This window comes from Lithobates pipiens, unplaced genomic scaffold (genome assembly GCF_037356315.1).
Source record: "Lithobates pipiens isolate NorthernLeopardFrog02 unplaced genomic scaffold, aLitPip1_a1.2 Scaffold_13, whole genome shotgun sequence".
Lineage (NCBI taxonomy): Eukaryota > Metazoa > Chordata > Amphibia > Anura > Ranidae > Lithobates > Lithobates pipiens.
Window position 1 is genome coordinate 484,420,086 of NW_027507718.1, and position 20,960 is coordinate 484,441,045.

The 20,960-nt window shown below is 37.2% G+C and overlaps 1 protein-coding gene across 2 annotated transcripts in view; it reads right to left on the reverse strand.

The window, feature by feature from the left end:
* CD8B (CD8 subunit beta) overlaps window positions 1–18,342 on the reverse strand; it is a 32,132-nt gene extending 13,790 nt beyond the window's left edge. Inside the window, exons 1-2 of one of the 2 annotated variants that reach the window (XM_077477984.1) lie at window positions 18,159–18,340; window positions 1,904–2,272 (exon numbers count right to left, since the gene is read on the reverse strand). In XM_077477984.1, coding sequence (XP_077334110.1) covers window positions 1,904–2,272; window positions 18,159–18,258 — 469 coding nt within the window. In that variant the 5' untranslated portion in view covers window positions 18,259–18,340. Of the gene's footprint in view, window positions 1–1,903; window positions 2,273–18,158 lie in introns of both variants that reach the window. The other variant, XM_077477985.1, reaches the window with a different exon arrangement.
* Window positions 18,343–20,960: the final 2,618 nt, after the last annotated feature.

Here is a 20,960-nt window from a genome sequence, read left to right on the forward strand (position 1 = left end):
GTAGCACAATCAACACTTTTTTTTTTTGCATAGGCGCCTCCATGGCATGCATTTACATTTGCATGTGCTTGCATGTGGGGGCAACTCAGGCATTTGTGGGAGGGGGATTTGGTGTTCCTTGGTATAATTTAAATTTTTTACACATTTTTTTTAGCAATACTTTTTACTCAACTTTTTTTTCATTATATAGTGAACAAAAAGCCACCTATGTGATATACTGTGATAGACATCAGGGGTTTAAAAGATCACTGCTATCTCACCTGTCCTCCATTGAATCTAATGGAGTGCAGTGACACCAAACCTGGAAGTGGTGTTTTACACATTGCTTCTAGCTCATTAGCTGGAAGGGGAGATTAGTGAAAGGATGTTCACTGATCTCCCTCCCCTCTACCCACCATGCCAGCCCCAGGTCCACGAAAAGACACAGAGTTTAGGAAACATGGCAGGGAGGACAGGCAGATAACATGGTGTGTGGAAGCATTTCGGAGGCTGCACAGTTGCCACATTGCTTCCAACTGACAGCTAACTGTTGGCTTGTCAGATTTATACAGACTTTGTGTAAAAGCCCCCATAGCCACCAATGTACTACATACATCGGTGGCAGTAAAAGGAATAAAGCTTTTTGAGTATTTGTTCTATCTTTATATTTTGGAAGCATATAATAATGTGCTGTTTTTTATTATTCTATTTGACTTAATTATTTTTAAAGAAAAGCCAAGTTTTAGGAGCTAAAGATTTTACTTTGAAGACCATCTATAAATCTGCCTATGAGCACCTCCCGGTTCGGTTCACAGCAGAACATGTGTACAGGCAAACAATCTGTGTGAACACATTAAAGTCTGTGGGACACAAACATGAAAAATCAAAAGTGCTCATTTGAAAGGCTTATATGCAAGTTATTGCCATAAAAAGTGTACGGGGACTCGGGTACTGCCCCTGGGCACATGTATCAATGCAAAATGCTATTTTTTTCAGGAGCAGTGATTATAATAATGCTTAAAGTGAAACAATAAAAAATATGAAATGAAATATTCCTTTAAATATTGTGCCGGGGGGGGGGGGGGGGGGCCTTAGTCTGCCTGTAAAGTAGCGCATTTTTCCCATCCACCACAGAAAAATTATATTTCTAAATGGAAAAATGTAATTCAAAAATGCTTGTGGTCGCAATGTATGGTTCAGGAGCGGGGGGCGCTCTCTCGCCCCCCCATTTCCTGCGGCTTGCCAGGTTGCATGCTCGGATAAGGGTCTAGTATGGCTTTTGGGGGGACCCCCATGCCATTTTTTTTATTTTGGCACGGGATTCCCCTTAAAATCCATACCAGACCTGAAGGATCTGGTATGGATTTTGGGGGGGGGGCCTCACGCCATTTTTTTTTTATTTTGGCGCTGGGTTTCCCTTAAAATCCATACCAGACCTGAAGGGAACCACGCTGTTTTTTTCATTCATTTTTTATGTATATTGCCAGGATCAGGCAATACATTACAGCCGCGAGCAAATTTAAATGACATTTTTACCCTTAGAAATTTAATTTTGCTGCTCTTCATGCATTACACTATATACGGCCCCCATGTAAGCAGCAGCCTTATATAGTGTGTGGTGTGGACTTGGCCCCTGAATCATGAATAGCCAAAGGCACCCTGCCTTCGGTCAATTATGGCTCTCTCAGCACAGCGTGCTGTGATTGGCCAAAGCATGCATTTCAGGTGCATGCTTTGGCCAATCATAGGACGCCAATGCACTGCGATCTCGCAGTGCATTATGGGCCATTCCGCGGCACTCAAATTTGCCGTGAATGCCTCATAATGTTCGGTTTTCGGCAAACCTGTTGAACACCTGATGTTCGAGTCAAACTTATGTTCAACTCGAACATTGGGCTCATCCCTGTAAATCACTATAACCTACCAACTGTCAGATATGTTCCATTTCCAAAGGTGAGCTTTTGTCCCATGTCCACCATGCAGAAATAGGCTCCGCTGTCTGAGTGCTGAAGATCTTTTATCTTCATCGTTGATGAAATTGTTGGGAAATTGTTCTTCTTCATGTCCACTCGGTTCTGGCTGAAGGCACCATATAGATAGTTATCCTTTGGGCCAAAAGTGGCACATATAAGAAACTCCAGCTGTCTGTTTTTGGATGTCTCTCTGTGCCAGTAGACTCGTAGATTGTCCGTTGTTGTTCCCTTCACCTCACATTTTAACTCTATTTCTTTGTTAACCAATGCAAATGTAAAACCTGGAGCCTGGGTCAAAGTTACATTTTGTGTAGAGGTGCCTATGTGAAAAAGAAAGAGAAGACCATGAACCTAGCAATGCAGTAATATGTACAGTATATTGCATTTGGTTGTGATGCGACTCATTTGAAATAAAAATATGTCAGTATTCAAAATTTTTTGTAATTTTGATAGACAATTTGTGATGAAGACAGTAAAACTAAACTGGGGACCCCACTTTTTTCATTGCAGTTAAACAGCACAGTGTGGTCGCCAGCCTCAGCTTGTGATTGGACAATGATGGAACAGAAGCGCACTGATGAGGACACCTTTCTGCTATGCTCTCCTATAATCATGTGCAGCAAAAAAGACTGACAGCAGTGACAAAGAAAATAGCCATGACTGGCTCAGGGGGCAGACATTCATTTTCTATCCTGCTGTGTAAAGGATTACGGGAGGCTGTTATTAGGACACATTTAGATATTTATACATATTTTATGTATAATTTAATACTTCAAATACTAGTAACTTAATAATAGATCCATCTAAATCTACTGGGATTTTCACGCACAACCACCTCTAGGGTTTACAGAAAGGCCTTCTCGTCCAACATCAGTACCTGATCTCAAAAATTTGCCTCTGGAAGAATGGTCAAACACCTCCCATAGACACACTCCTAAACCTTGTGGACAGCCTTCCCAGAAGAGTTGAAGCTGTTAAAGCTGCAAAGGGTGGGCCAACTCAACATTGAACCCTATGGACTAAGACTGGGATGCCATTAAAGTTCATGTGTGTGTAAAGGCACGTGTCCCAAAACTTTTGACAATATCGTGTATGTGGCGCCACAAATAAAGAACCACTTTTTTGAGGCTGTATTGATGCGTACGCCTTATGGTAAGGGGCTCATCTTTTTTATGGTTAGTTTACCATGATCTGGATTTGTTTTATTGTTATAGAAAGTGAGAGTGTTAGAGATCAGTGTTAGTCACTCGTGTAGGTAGGACTGGTGTTGGGGAGATCTGTTTGTTTCTGACTCCCACATGGATGGAATCCTTTTTCCAATATTACACATCAGAGCTTCATAACCACTATGAGTCATGGTAGAAAAATGAAAAGGGCTTCCAGGGAAGCCCTGAGTTTAAAAATCAAATGCCAAAACTATTTTTTCTCATGGCTTGTTGGCCTCTATATAAAAATAGATTCAATGTAACATTTACCTCTCGATAAATCATTACTGTAAGATCCAAAAAAGGTAGCTAAAATCGCATTAAAAGATGACGCATCTAAAGAAATACCAGGAGCAATAGATGTTGTTCAATAGGTGAGTCAGTTAGGTGGTTGATATCACGTTTCAATGCATAAAATAAATAAATAAATAAATTAAAAAAAAAGATGCCAGCTGTCTTGGATTTACTTGAACAGTGCCATACCTATGTGTCCCCAATTGGACAGTCTCATACCTATGTGCCCCGTCAGACAGTCCCGTACCTATCCCTGTTGGACAGTCCCATACCTATGTGCTCTGTTGGACAGTCCTGTACCTATGTGTCCCCGTTGGACAGCCCATACCTATGTGTCCCCCGTTGGACAACCCCGTACCTATGTGTCCCCCGTTGGAAAGCCCCGTATAAATCAATCTCAGAGATCAGCAACATAGAAAACAATTACGTTTATTTTATCTTGCATTTTTTTTCCCGTTCCAAAACTGTGCTAAAAGCATGTAAAAATATATTTACATATGTAGTTAACAAAAATATATTTAAACCTCCAGAATTTACAAATAAATGGGCATACGATCTATTGGTACTGATGTTCAGCATCCCTGCAGCGTTTATACACAGATGCAGCTGACATATGTTGGCACTGTTATTCTGCCAAGGGTTTGCTGATACACATTTGGTGGGAATGCCCCCAAATTCATCATTTTTGGGACAGGATCATACAGCTGCACACAGTTACAGGAGAGCTAGTCCCCAATACATCACAAATGACTCTGCTATCAATTCTCCCAGGCTCCTATAAAAATATTGAAAAGGGTCTACTTAAACACTAGTTAACAGCGGCAAGATTGGTTATCCTGCGACATTGGCGATCAATACAATCCCCATCATCAGTGAAGGAATAGATAATAAAAATGGATTACATTGAGAGGATGGAGACTCTCCTGGCACATGAATTGGATACATATGAAGAATACTGCCAGGTATGGACCCCCTGGAGGACTTTTAGGGAGTCATCAGAAATTAGAATGATTTATGGGAACTTGAGCAGAATCTAAATAGGTCATAACAATCTTTCAAAACATGATATTTACGTGTTGCCATCGTTTTCCCCGTCTTTTTTTTTTGTGGTTGTCTCTTTTTTTATTTTGTTTTGTTGTTATTTTTGTTATGTAAGCTTGTATAATATATTTGTAAATTGACTGATGGTATGATTATGCCATTAATGTATGCATATTTGTCTATTTTAAGATTGAGGGAAATAAAAATAAAAATTATTATTATTTATATATATATATATATATATATATATTTATTTAAAGAATGGAAAAAAAATAAGTTAGCAGTTGGAAGAAAAATGCCCTTTTAAGTGTAATGTTCTTTTGAAAGAACTGTTACGCTTAATGTAAATGTGACGTTTTGAAACATCTCCCGAATGATTTGAAAGGTAGTAACCCACGTTTAATCCACGTTTACATGCCGCCTTTGTGTTTAGGAGCATATTTTTTTTAATCAAAATAGATCTCCATTAAAAACGTCTTAAACGAAACGTAGCTAAACACAAGTTACCAGGTTTACAAGCTGTTACAGGCATTTGGCATTTCACATGCCTCCGAACATCCGTCCTGAGCGCATCAAAAATGTTATGCAGCGTCTATTCCAATGGTACCAAAAGACGATTAAATGACAGCTAACACAAGTATCCATAGTCATCTCTGCTAGAGATAAGGTTATCCAAGTAAATTCCTACATCGTGCCTATTACAATCCATATATCCATTCAAAATGGGTAACTACCCTTTCTTCTTTCCTTAAATGCCCTTCTGACAATGGATCATTTTGCCATATGGTATGGTAGTGCCCATTCATACCCTCTGGTGTACTGTAACAGACTTTATTAGCTCCATCCTTCAAACGCCTAACATATGTAACTCCTCTAGAAGTTTGTTGGGGTATTTGGAGGACTCTGACTAATTACATTAAACTTTTAGTACGACTATTGTTTTATTATGTGAAAAGGGCCATTGCAATTCAGTGGCAATCCCATGATTCCCCGACTTGCTCAGTGGCTCAGACTTTTTAACCAAGCAATCCCTATGTATAAGTTAATATATGAGTCTTAAGGATGCCCTGCAAAAATGGGAAAAAACTCTGGTTGCCCCTGGCTGAATAATCCACAATATGGCTTAACTTGTTAACTCATTTTGATTGCATAAGTGCGAGTCTGGATGGTGCTAGACTTCTAAAATCCTTCTAAAATATAAAATCCTGTTAGACCTTTAAGCTGGATTGATTAGTGAGGATATATATGTGATTGCTTAATGCTTTATTGTATGGAACTAGTGCATTAAGTGTATACGTGTTAATTGTAATATGTTCTTATATGCTCTTATTGTATAACTTTTCTAGGAAAAGTTTCATGGAAAATAATAAAAATTTCCTTTAAAAAACAAAAACAAATGAGAGCTGAGACTAGATCAAGATCCTGTAGCGTGGCTTTTCTATGCCTTTTCAAGTCTAATAAAAAACAAACGCTTGCTTGTTTTTTTTTTCTTTAGCCAATAGCCTACTGCACCCAAATAAAAGGTTCACTATTGAGAGAGCTGTGTTGCTAAAATGATCACAAGTGGATAATCAGTAATGCTATATCTATAATGATCATTTTGTCTTTCTTTAATGGGAATGTATAGTGAGCACATATATGTTTTTACTTACTATAGTCTGAACCAGCCCTTCTCAACCAGGGTACTTTGGAGCCCTAGGGTTTCCCCAGAGGTTGTTGGGGTTTCTTGAGCACTGAGCAATTTTTGATCCTCAGATAAGTACCTGCTGACATTTTTCTTCTACCTTGACGACCATTGTATTGAGGCTGTTCTCCCATTGCCCGCCAGTGTAAGGTTGCCTATCCCCCAGTGATCATCAGTCTAAGGAGACCCTTCTTCACTGATCACCAATGCAAGGGATAAACTGACCACCAATGTAAGGGGAACTTCTCCACTGATCATCAATGTAAGCAGGCTTTAATCCATTGACAACCAATGCTATCGAAACATTAAAATTTTTATTGGCTGCATTTTTTTCTGCCCATTATTATTACCACTTTTCTCATTACTATATATAATTTTGCTATATAGAGAAGCCCTAGGTGTCAACAACACCCAGGTATTCCACAATCCTTATTCTTTTACTTATTCAACATACTGTTCACTCTAATGTACCATGGACTGTAGATGCAGTAAATATAAGCGCGGGTTCCCTAAGACCTGACGGTTATTTCAAAGGGTTCTCTCAATATTAAAAGATCTGGAAATTCTGCTCTGGACTAAAAAATAAAAACTTTCAAAATGTTTATATTTATTTTATTTTAGTCAGCTACACCTTTCATTTCTCAGACCAATAGCTTGAATGTTAAGCTCCTTTTCATATTTTCCAGGCTAACCTCGGGGCTACCCTGTCACAAAAATTAAACTGTAAATAACAGGTGTACCTGTAAAAAAAGAGAGTAAATACTTACCTCTCTTGCTGCCCACGCAATTAAACACCAATTTGCTGAAGAAGCTGGTAAAAGATTATTTAGAAACCTACAGGTTTTGGCAGCATCAATCCCCTGGGCCCTCCACTGCACTTGGTGGTTCCTCATGCCAACCATTATAGGACACAATGTAGGGGTGTTGGTATACCATATTTGTATTTAAGGCTGTGTTTTCCTGTGAAATATTTAATAAACAAAGATTTTAATGAGCATAATACAGAGCTGACAATCCGCTGGTTGGGTATTCTTGTGACAGTTGTGCGGCTGCAGGTTGAGTACCCACTTGCTCAAGAGATCCTTCTACAAATTGGAAGGCTAGCACCTGTGTTGGTATCCAAGCCGAATAGTTAAAGCTGCACCACTTTGTATTGAAGCATACAGGGTTTCATTTAGAGAATGCCTGTCTAAAAGGAAACATTATCCAGAATGTGCTGTAAATAAGTGTCATGTGCACCCTGTATTAAATGTTAATTTGTAATATAAAAAAATATATATTAAATATCAGTTTAAAAAAAAAAAATAAATAACACTGACCTTAAACCATTATAGTTTCCCGACAAAGTTATATTTCTACACTAGTGTTGGAAAACTTACAACATACAAAAACATTCTGTCTGCCATACCTGATAACCATCATTTAAATTTGTTTAAAAAATACGTTAGAGCAGAATAGTGCTCAGATACACTAATGGTAACTCCTCTGAGTTTTATCCTATATTATAAATGAATTTAACTCTACATTATTTACACTCTTTTGTGCGTTTTTACTGGCAGAATATTTTCCTATTCTATTTCTGTGTGCAGCTGTACTTGTTTGGCTTTTATGCTTTACATGTTTACTGGTTTTCATTCTAGTTTTTGTAGAAAAACACTTATGACCCACATTAATTTACATCTGTCAACACAAGGAGTATTGCCAGTTGTTACAGTATAAGCCTATCATATCAAGGATAAACCTAAATGATCCATTAAATATTTACCAGGTCGGGAAGGTCGTTGCACATGGTAGATCTAAAGAAGATTGTACAACCAGATTATATACTGTATGGTTAGCTTTGACCTAACTAAATATCAGGACTTCATATTTTCATTGCATATATGAAGTTAGAATCTCAAAAATGTATCGTCTACCAGTCATGCATCTTTACTGTTCAAGTGTATAGCAGAACAGCCCCCTATAAATGTGATGTATTTAAAAAAGGTCCGGTCTACAATCTCAGAGGGAAGCAGAGAATTTGTTGCGCAGTTTCTTCAGATATAATTATGTGGACCCAAGTCACATCTGCCCTTCAGGTGCTATCTTCTCTGTAAAACGAATTGGGAAAAATTGGGAAATATTCCAGAACGTTGTTCAGATAACAGGTATACTTGGTCGATTTTTTTTTTTACATAAATCCTGCCACAGTTATGCCAAAACCAGATCATGCACCAATTGGAAATTGTGTAGTTTACATAAAAAAAAAAAAACTAACTATACTCAGTCTGCAAGCTACCCGGTGTATCTTTTTCTGAAATGTTGTATATGTCTGTTGTAACAAACCCATTCAAATTAAAGAAATGGGGGGGGGGGGGGGGTAATCGGGACTTTAATTGAAACATGTGGGTACAAATAAATATAATTGAGTAAAATTATGGTAATAATACATCAGAACCCAATTCAATTCATACATGGTAATGATACAAAATCGAACAATGTGCATGATTGAACATATATAAAATACAATTTAGCCAATATAATCTGGAGCCTCTCCTAATGCCCAACATTGATGAAAAACAAGGTTATACAGTAAAGTAATACATAGTCCAATGGATCATATACATACACATGCACAGTAGTGCCCAATTGTGGGGCCTCATGGATCCCTATCATAAATACTAAATAAATCATCCCATGAGGAATTGACATAGACACCTATGGAACCTATTATCTGAGGTAATAAGCATAGAGTAGTTGGAATGGGCATAACGAGGTAACCAGGCAATTTCCTCATTTAAAGTCCCAAATTTTAATTCCTCTCCTTTTTAGTAATAAACCCATTAAAATGCTAAAAAAGTTATAAAAAAAGAGGCTAACTTGTGGACCTGCAAACATTATAAAGCTGAAGTCTCATCATTAACGCATATTGGATTTTAATGACGGGCAATTAACTACAGTCTAGAGGTGCTCAGAGATATGGGATTGGCTTGCTTTGGGTGACTGTAATAATTTCCAGGAGCAAACTATTATTTATACTATATTCAGTTAACAGATAAGATAAGTGCTGATGCCATGGGTCAACACAATCCTAAAAACTAGGATTTAATTAGGGCAAATGAATTTTTTTTAGCATTGAGGCAATTTTCTTAACATTCAGTTTTTCACAAAGCAAGCTAAAGTTAAAAACTGAATTGCATGTTTTGCGTGGTATCATCGTGCATAATTTGCAGTGTAGAGCAGAACACGTGTCAAAACCTTGCCAGTCCCCCTTAAGATAAATGCTGTCCCCCTTAAGATAAAAGTCATACTGGGGGAGATTTGGTAAAACTGGAGCACTCAGAATCTGGTGCAGTTGTGCATGGCAGCCAATCAGCTTCTAACTTCAGCTTGTTCAATTAAGCTTTGACAATAAAACCTGCAAGTTGATTGGTCTCTCTGCACTGCTGCACCATATTGCGCACTGTACAGTTTTATTAAATAACCCCCACTGTGTATGTGCAAATATTGGCACTCCCAGAGACTTGAGTAGAAGTCCATATGTGGCCTTGACTGCATGTTTTAAACATATATACAATTAAGAGCTCTGCTATAATTAGGACTTTAGCGGCAGGTTTTATATTAATTGAAAACGATCAAATCTGAGTGCTGGATGATTCGCTTTTGTGTCCACACAGCGGACGGTTTAGGAGTTTGGGATAGTACAGGCAGTTATAAATTAATATTGAATGATGCAAATCAAAATCACTATTTTATGACTGGTTTGTCTTTTATTTTTATTTTTTTTAAATAATTTATTGAGAATGATACAATACAAGTTAATAATACAAGTTTTAACATTGTATAGGGTGGCTTGACTTTTTTAATCAAATTATCCATTTTAATCCAATTCCTTGAGAAGCGTGTTATGCTCAATGAAGAGGCTGATGGAACTTACAATTAGCTTATGTATACATGTAAAGAGCGGTCACTACCAGTATGCAAAATCCAATACTAAATCTGTACATTTTGGTTGAAGTGCTTAGACATTGGCAATTTCGGTAGTATGTCAAATATCCTACCAACGAGAGACTGTAGCTAGCTCAGATGTATGCTATTTTGCACAGGCTAGAGATTCTCATGTATGAAGAAGGAGTAGTGATACACGCTATTCAAGCAATAGCAATCTTTTTGTTTGTTGGTACAACTGACATCACTGACTGGCCTACAATTTTCACAGCAGTTGATCTTATTTTGTATGAACATCAGTATTTATCTAAACTACCTACATCAAAATCAGGGACTCAAGTCAGTTCACTGTCCAAATATGGCTGCCAGCATAGTTCAGGGCAAGTGGCTCACCAATATTGGTCCTCTGAGCAGTTGTATCTTGTAAACGAATTATCTTCAGGTTATCCAGCTAGTCACAAATCAATATACACAAGAATGGTGAATGTTTTGTGAAATAATTTAACCCTACAATTTCCCTATTACCACGCTGCAATCATATGCATTGCATGCGGTTGTGGAACGGGCCCCTAGAACTGCATTAGTCATGCTCACTGAAAGCAATGTGCCTTTTCATTTTTGTCATGGCCACAAAGCACAGCATTGCAGCTGCAGGATGTGTGCAGCCATGAGTGGCTGTATGTCAGTGCTCTGGTGGGAGGTTGGGGGGGGAGGGGAACCATAGCTCAACCTCCTGGTTTTACTGCCCCTTGGCTGCACGTGTTGAATGAAGCCTAAGAGATGGGATTCTAAAGTGGTTTGGAATATGTTCCAGCTCCTACTAAAATCTGAGATATCATACTTGAGTGGACTGATGTTTAAAAAAATTATTTGTATAATAAAAATGGTTCTCATTACTTTATGAAAGTTTCTAAGTGATCCTTATGCCGCGCACATACGATCAAATTGTCCGGCGGAATTGGTCCAGCAAACAATCCAGCAAACAATCCGGCAGACTTTATAAGGAACGGACTTGGCCACACACGGACACGCCGAAAGTCCAGCGATTTCTAAAGCGATGACGTACAGCACGTACGACGGAACTAGAAAAAGCAAGTTGAATAGCCAGTAGCCAATAGCTTCCTTCTCGTACTTGCTTCAGAGCATGCGTAGTTTTTGGTACGTCGGAACAGCCTACAGACGAGCGGTTTTCTTAGACCGCCGGACTAGCACACTGACGAACGGATTGTCCGCTGAAAGCCAAGTCCGGCGGACAAATTTTGAGTCAAAACTACTTTCCAAGTCCGCCGGACTTTATGATGACAAAATCCGCTGGAGCCCACACACGATCGAATTGTCCGGCGTACTGTGGACATTTCGATCATGTGTACGCGGCACGAGAATAAAATATATCACTTTCCAGGATAAACCAGTGATGGCAAGTAGAATATATAGGTCTTCCTTTGGTGTCTTTCTTTGCTGGACTTTGGGCTGAATAATAAAAGTATATTTTGTTCATATGTATTCTTTATACCTTTGGGTGTCACCAGTATTGGAAAAGAAATTAAACAGCATGTGTGCGTATTAATGGTCTGCATTTCTTTCACTAATGGTTCACAGTAACCTTATTTTCAGGACAAGCTTTCAGGGTGTGTCTTCTCCTTCAAGGTCTAAGCAGTACTTCTTGAACCTTGAAGAAGGAAACACACCCTGAAAGGTTGTCCTGAAAATTTGGAAGTTGGTGCAAATGAAAAAAGTATCATGGACAGTACTCAATTGTCCTTGTTGCAAGTGCACTAATATGGCTACAATCATCTCGGTAATCTTATAACACTATTGCTGCCAGTTTACAAACAATCTTGCTGTATTCTGCGGTATAAACTTTGAAAAAAATTGACAGTTACAAAGTTGGACATGTTTTAGAAAATACCGTCAAGTTTTGGTTCAAAAGCAAAGTAACCAGTTCAAAGATTTTTTTATGGTTATTGCTTTGCTGGGTGGTCTCAGTAAGCCCTCAACATTTGAGAGAATTTATCACAAATTTTGACTATGTATTTTATTTGTCTGAAAAAAAGACATTCAACAAGGACAAAAAAAAATTAGATAAAGTCCCTGGTGCATTAACTTTATATAAAAAGAGATAATATTAAAATAACAAAAAGCAACTCTATGGTAAATAAAGTTACGCTATATAGGCCCAATATTTGTGTCTTTGAGAATGTCCCTTTATTAATATTCATCTGAACAATATAATTCATTAAAATTCTGGCATGTTATGCATTTTTCTGCATTGGAAATGCAATGTATGGGCAAGAAAATATACACTGATGACTATGGGAGCTGCTCACAACAAACCAGGGGCTTGCAAGAAAGTACTGTATGTATGCTGCATTTTGGAAGGACTAACCTTCATATTGCTATTCAAGTCAGTTGAGTAAAATCTTTAACGCAGCATCATTTGCAGCAATGTTTGTTGATGTGCACACAATGTGTTTTTCTGGTGTGAGACAATCTTAGTCTAATTAGTTATTGTCTCACATTGCCCAGCATTGGACATCTTTGCCAATTGTAATCCTTGCTGACCATTGTCTGTTTGCAGCATGAAGACCACATCTTCAGAAGACTGACATACTGTTTGGATATAACATCTACTTGGAAAATCATGTGGTCTCCACCAGTCTGGTGTGATTGATTGCAATGTTACTAAATGTCAAACAGATCACAAGCAAACAGGAACAGATATCTCATGAAAGTCCAAGGTATTGGTCATGTGGATAGTCTACTGTGCCGGAAAGTCCCTACAATTTCTTAAAAGATTACTGCTTTTCCCTACATTCTGTAACCTAAAAAATTTGAGTTAGCTCAAAGAGTATTTCAGTTCCAGGTGTACAGAGCTAGTAATAAAGATGACCATGTTTTTGGGTACAGTCTTTGTCTACTAATGCTGAACCCAGAGGCCCCTACTTGACTTACTTTCATTCAGAATAGGACCTATGGTGAACCTTGTGCTTCTACTGGTAATACATTACTAGGCTACCTGGAAAGTATTTTGGAGATTATTTTGGAGAGTGGTTCTTCTCTTATATCCTTCTACAATGAAGACCCTGAGTTTCTCACTAATGATACTCTGGTGGCTGAGCGTACTATTTAGTTGATTAGATTAAGGTATTTAGTATGTTCTGTGCCTATGTATAGTACTAAGCCTGGGTATGCCCAATAGGCTCTGATTTGTGTTATAACCCTTTAAAACTGAATAAAAAGAATAAAAAAAAAAAAAAAAAAGAGAGATGCTCGTGTTCCCATCTGCCTGCTTGTATCTGGCTCTAGTAAAAAAAAGTAATAGTATATGTGCAATAAGGAGGTGTGGCACTAACAGAACTGTCCATTTTGTGTTTTGGCAAAAATGCTTAGACCAAATAACACTTTTATGTTTTGATTTGTTAAAGATCTCAATCTTTAGTGCAGTTCTGCTGCCCTCAACTTGCAAAAGTTGTATTCTGGTGTAATAAAGGCACAAACAAGTAAGAAACAGATAGGATCGTGGGCCCATTGCCAGTGTTGCATTCTAATGCACACATTGTTGTGTGCTAAACTGCATGTATCCAACTCCCCATAATAAAAAATAGTGTCCGTTTCTCTCCCTGTATTGTAGTGCAGTACTTTTGAAAAACATGACTTATGTTTTATCTGTATTTTAGTGGATTTGGAGGCCTGTAAAATTAATAATGCATTTTAATGGTTTGACAACATGTGTTAACAAGCTTGGTCCGTGACTTTTAGACTTCACGTCTAAATGAGCGTCGAACCTAAAAAGAAAGGCATGTTGATGCATGCAAACGCACATGCCTGGCGCAACATAAAAAAAAAAAAAAAAAAAAGTACCTCCACACACTCATAGATCTAAACAGGCCTTACAAAATTCTGTCTTTTATTACATTTCAAACATATCGCAGCCATATCCTGTCCCATGTCTACTTAAATAATCGGGGGAATTGCAGAACTGCATTATAGAACACATTCCACTAACTGTAAGTCTATAAATTATGCAAAAATAGTGGCACAGCAAACAGATTCCTTTATCCAAACTCTGGAACATTCAGTATGGCCTCTAATAAAAGGCAAAGTGCAAATACACTGAAGTTACTTGGGATAGGATGAGGATCCAATATACATCTGAAGATTAGAGTTAGTACTGCCAGCATAAGACAACGAGCGCTCAGCTACCAGCTTGATGATTACATGTTTCAACCCGATCTGGGTCTTTTTGAGTCTCCCACTATTCAAGTCGATGCAGGACACATTATGATGAATTTAATAAAATATGGACTTTTTATCAGGAGCTGCTCTTACATATTTGCTTCTTGGCAGAGATAACGAAGAATACCCTGATTGCAGATTTGCTGATAAGTGAAGGTGGTGGCTAAATACTTTGGGTTGCTGAAATTTATGGAGGACTCTTGACCTCAGAGACATACACACTTAACTGATCTAGATCATAGAACCATGCGCCCAAAAGACACCAATTATCTTTTGCCAGCTTTTTTCTGGGGGAATTTACTGAAAAATTGTACAATTGTATGTAAAATCATAACGACAAAGATTGAGAACATTTGCTTGTGGTTGTTTTTTTCTGTATACCACACTCTGGCCTAGACATGTGATTGCTGCTTTACATTCTTGTACCCACAATGCAACTGGTGTGCAGGGTCTGTTCCTGTGACCTGCATGCAGAGTTTACACCCGCAATCCAAATTACTGCACAATCTGTAGCCATACTCTACTTGTCACTTTACAAGAAAACCATCATGTTACACGAGACTGTTAGACAAAGTTGTCTAGAATCAAGACTGCTGACATGTTATAAGAGAATGCTAGTGAGGCTGGATTCACATATGTGTGAACTGGATGCGTTTTTCACTGCATCCAATTCGCATGACAGGCGCGTGTGACTGGCTCTCAATGGAGGTGGTGCACACAGGTCCGGGGTAGCCGAGGAGCGGATTGTAAGAGTCTCCTGTGAGATTTTGAAAATTCGGACCTGACTCACACCTGAACCGGTGGACAGAAACGCACCGAACCTCAGGCAAGAAATGCCACACATATGTGAACCCGGCCTAAAACAAGAAACTGTTAACGACTAGGTTACATATGTGAGGTTTGGAAATTCATGCATAAGCACACACATTCGTGACCCACAGGCAAAAGCCGCTGTTCTTTTGCAGATGTGCGGGGGTGCCATTCATTTTTAATGGCTCCCTCATGCATTGTAAAACATGGCATGTTTTCAGGTGCACAAAATCGCATGCTGCCACAGCCCCAATGCGGCTTTGTACAGCTGCGTTTTTTAAAAGGGGTTTGCAACTTTTTGCCCCGCAATTTCCTCAGGCACAGCAGCCCATTCAGCAGCAAATTAGAAAAAAGAACTGCTATAATGAAAGGGATCCTGTATGTGTGGCTGAATTGTATTGGCATAAACATAATATGGTCTGCATTCTAAGCCAAGGAGTTCAGTGCAGTATTATGAGCCGCGACTCCATTGACCAAACTACTTAAACACTATTCAACATAGTCAGCAGGTACCTGAATAGCTGGGGGACTCTGCTATGATGAATATGTTAAAGTAAGATACACCAAGACCACAATGCCCCTAATGCAAACCCTAGCCTTAAAAATTGACTATTAGTGACAGTCTTGTTTTAAAAAGAATAAGGCTGCAATGGTGCACTTTAAATTAATGCTTCAAATATCATTCATAATTATTAAGGAAGCATCTGAATTCATATGTCTTGGAACTGCTTTGTACAGCACTGAAGCAGCATGTACAAAAAAAGTTTCTTGCATGTTCAGTTTTGGGTTTTTAAAAACCATATTATATGATAAACCTGTTTCCTGTTATCTGACCGATACATTTACATACAACACAACATGTTGCAATCTAAAGAAAATATTTCCCTCTTAGTGTTACTACATGATTATGAATAAAATATGTACGATTTTATTAAAATTGCTTATTAAATATCACGTCAGCTTTCTTTGGGTTTGTTATATTAAAAGTTGATTCAATTTATGTTATGCAGGCCTAGTACCTAAAAGTTGGTAGCCAGAAAATTTTTAGACAGACAGATTACATTGCTTATGTTGATTATAGAAAAATGCTTTTTTTTTTTTTTTTTTTTAGTTCTGAAAGTATTGTGTTGCTTCCCACAAATGCCAATAAATATAATTTATTCAATGCACAGAAAGAGTTATAACTGCTAAATGTAACCACAAATTTCTGCAATCAAGTTTATATATTATAAAAGAACAGCACAAGTTACAAGTAATTCACTATGCTGATTTAATTGAAACATTTACTTGTTTTACTTTTATGACCTGAAGGCTATTTAAACATAAGCATCGGGAGTTTTTAACTTTGGCCTGAAATGCAATAAATAATATTGTAGCCATAGGAATACAAGCAAGCGGTAGGTTTTATTAAATTAAAAGAAGGACCGTAAGAGAAACTACCAATAGACGTTTGAGCTAAATGCATTTGAAATAAGTAAATAAAATGTTTAATAAAGGGCATCATTCGAAGGGCTGAAAAAGATTACTTATCATTTATAAATGTATACTCATAAGGTCTATTATTCACTGCATATTAAGATGTTTCACTGAATAGAGCAACAAGGATAACGGAAGGCCTATACTGTTTATGAACACTTGCGTCATATGTTTTAGACATGCAAAAACTCCTTTCGTTTTAATGTCTAAAGAAACTATTGTTTTCCTAATGTAATTTTCTGAATAGATACAATTTTAATATATATTTACAATAATCAAAGGGATCACTAATGGTTTATTTTAGTTCTTTATAGTTTGTGAACAGAGCAGACTAGGTAAATCTATTTAATATTATTAGTAGACAATAAAATATAAATCTATGACCCTTTTCGGCCCTACGATCCTTTATAAGAATTGGAAACATTGCAATGATATACTGTATCTACGTCATTGTGCGCAAGCAGCTATTGATGTTAATATCAATGTTATTTAAAGTGGCCTATTTTATTTTTTCTAAATAACTGTAGAGAAAAAAAGGCTTAGAAATTGTATGCATGTGCGATATGCTTACATATACAGTTGGAAAGGGGGCCATTTACTATTAAAGCCAATGATATAGGCCGGGCTATCATAAACAGTGATGCGGAGTTGGCGGTAATTATTTTTGCACCGCCAAACCTGACGAAAACCATTACTCAGTGTGGGCAATGTATACCCCATTGTAGCTACCCCATGTTCTCTTAAAACATACTGGAGAGGCTAGGCTCATAACGAACCCTGCCAGCAAGGCAGTTATTGTTCATGCACTGTCCAGCTATAGAAACGCTCAGATTATAAATATATATGGTTAGCATGCATATGACAATGTACAGGCAGTCTTAGGCCATGCGCAGTCATTTAGGCCAACCAAGCCAACCATCCCAATGGATTATTTTTTTCCAATATCCAAATGGTTATTATTGCTTTTGTCCTTTATCACATAGGCCAGGGGAAATGACCAGCCCGCGGAGTAAAATTAACTGAGCGCAGTGGAATTACCAACAAAGTCTACAGCGATCGGGATAATATTTCCATGCAAATAGTGTCCTGGGTGGTAGTTGATTCCAGTACTACAAGGCAAGAATATCAATTGCTTTTCCAACTCTGGGAAGAGTTGAAAATTTTACTTAATAAAATATAGAGGTGTTCACTTAGAATACCCAGCTTCACTTAATTTTAAAGAGTGAAAATTCTCAGCAAGTTCAGAAAATCAGCCTTGAGGTTTTCATATATATTTGCCAACATATACTCTTCTATAGCAGCTGCAATTCTTTAAACAATAAAAAATTGGGCTGCAACACAAGAAGGGACATGCAATACAACAACTATAAAAAATACTACAGTAGGAAATAATTTGGGTGACAGTAAATGGTTACAATGATAGAGCAGTATAATGCCGATGATCACAAGTTTTTGGCAAAGTTAAACAGTTGTTAGTCTGTCTGCTTGCAGACGTGTCCCAGATTTTGGTCCCCCACCATCCCACCTGCTTACCTGTGACACAGAAAGAGATAAGAAAAAAGAACCAGCAGATATTACAGAGTTGGTTCAGTCCCAGCTGCTTCATCTTTGCTGACCCGTTTAGTTGTAACATGTCTCCAGCTGACTCAACGTAAACCAAATACAATATCCGCCTACAGACAGCCAGCACGTGTCCTAAGGAGAAGCCAATCGCAGAGTTGGGTTACTAAGTATAAGCTTTATGACACAGTTCATAGACTTCATCTCTTCTTGTGGCTCGCTGTCCCCACCAATAAGAAAAAGTTTACATGCTTGCTATGTCACCTGCAGCTTATTGACACATCCTGTCTGCATCTGATACCCAGAGTATCTAGGAAACCAGGTTTTAGGCTTTAAGTATAACTCCACTTAAGTAACAATTTGATATTATAAAGCAAGGATGCGGAATAATAAAAATCATAAATAGCACACGCTGCCCATCTTGTTCCATTATACCTCTAAAATGCTCTGAAATGTCAAATAAGAAACATTCAATCAGTATACCATTGTCTGATTAAAATAGAATGTACATGTACTTAACATTCTAAGAACAATCTAAGGAGAGGCTATGGCAACTATCTCATGTTTCTAATTTTCTTTATTCGGGTCAGTGGTGTTAGAATAAGGCCCCATTCACACCTGTGCGACTTGTCATGCAACTTATGAAATCAAAGTTGCATGACAAGTCGTTCCCCATGTTTTACGATACCCATTCATATATGCACAACAAAGGTGCAGCAACTACAAAGTAGTTCATGTACTACTTTGGTCAGTCTTTCATGCAACTTGAGACTTCAATGTTAACCCTCAGAAGTTGCATGAAAGTTGTACCTGAATGTTATACAATGCAACTTGTATACAACAGTTGTCCATTATCACTGGTCAAAGCCAAAGTTGTATCCAAGTTGCACCCATCCAAAGTTGCTCCAAAGCTGCAACAAAGTTTCACCAAAGTTGAACTCCAAATTCGGAGAAACTTTGGAGTCGTAAAAGTGTGAATGGAGTCCTATATTAGAAATGGCACAGGTATAATTTGACCTTTGGACTTTTTTCAAACCGAGCTATTCTGCTTCAATTGATATCCCATTATAAAATACAGGAATGCAATCAAACTTGACTTGACGTCTTTCTGAAAAATGCGAAAGTTAGGGATTACGGAATAAGTCTCCCGATACATTATACAACATTAAAACCACCCCGCCCTCCGCCCAACACACACAGTTTTCTCTTTCTTTTCCTTTAGCAGTGAATACGTTGTTTCTTTAACTTTACAATTTCACCGTTAGTATACAAATTATGGTTGAAATTTACTTCACCTTGTTGAAGTAATACTATTGGTAGCTCTAAATGAATAGGAATGTGAGTACATCTACCTGTTTATGACATGTAATTTATATTTGTGAAGTATTAATAAAAAAACAATTATCGAAAAAAAAGACATTGTTTGGACTTTTTTTTTTTCACCATGATACTAAACCTAAATTGATACTTGGTCGCCAAAAAAAACTGCATTTCTTCCACTATATGAGATATGTACTGAAATGGCCTGTGTAAGGCTATAGGAACAAGACAAGTAATACATAATTCAAATTATCTTGTCCTGCATAAAAAAAAATACATACATAATTTTACCAAAAAGATTCAAAATTTGAGTAAGATATTTTCAAAAATTTGAGTTTGACATTTTGTTTTCACACTTTAATAACAACATATTAAAATTACTTTTTTTTTCAAAATAAACAATAAATGAATATTAAACAGAAGTAAACTGATAACATTTATTGGCAGGCTCGACAAAATTTTAATTCACGTTTTAACCTGCCATGGATGAGAAACCCTGACCTTCAGGTACCAACAGATTTTTTTGTTATTGCAGGTTACCTGATGCTTACATTTCTATTACTGTTCAACAATCCATATGCCTTTGGTTCTCAGAGTGCTGAGCGAGTATTGTTAGACCAATGAACCACTTGTGTTTCAGTAAGGGTTTGGTGTTCTTTCTTTCTCCTTTACTGGATCTTGCTTTCTATTCCCTCTCCACTGCCTACAAGGAGGCCCTTTACTTGTTTTTTATAATTTTACCATTATATTTAAAACTGGAGTATGGTAGTGTCCACCATGTTAATGTTTTAATTTTCACTGACCTTATGAATCTTGCACCTTACCCATGAAACATAGGGAAGTTAAGTATAAAACATAAGACTAGACTACTAATAACAACTAATTTTGTATTCTGGGTAGTATAATGTGGACACTGTATGGTGTGTAACCCATTATATATATATATATATATATATATATATATATATATATATATATATATATATATATATACGGATATGATACATTACGGATATACCTTCTGATTGCTGGTGAAAGGTTTTATTTTTGTTCTTTTCCTGTTATCAACTCTTTTCGGTTAAAATTTTCAATAAAAATGTAATTACAAAAAAAAAAATCATGTTTTAAATAAAGAACGCTACAGATTTAGTGCATACTGAAAGCTTGCATTTTAATGTGATCAGGTAAACCAATGGTCCACTTTATTAACTTATCGTCTACAATGAAGTGCTTTGGCAACAGTTCTTTGAAAAAAAACAAGTTAACATACTTTTGCAGAGTTTAAAAAATGTCCAGAATAATGTTAATGTAATTATAACCATCAACATGTTGATAACACTCTGCAAAATCCAGTCACTGAGCATTGTCCCGAGTTATTAATTGAATGTTTTTTCTAGGCTACTGATAGGCTATTATATTAATATTAAAGTTTTGGATATTTTAATAAAAGCACAA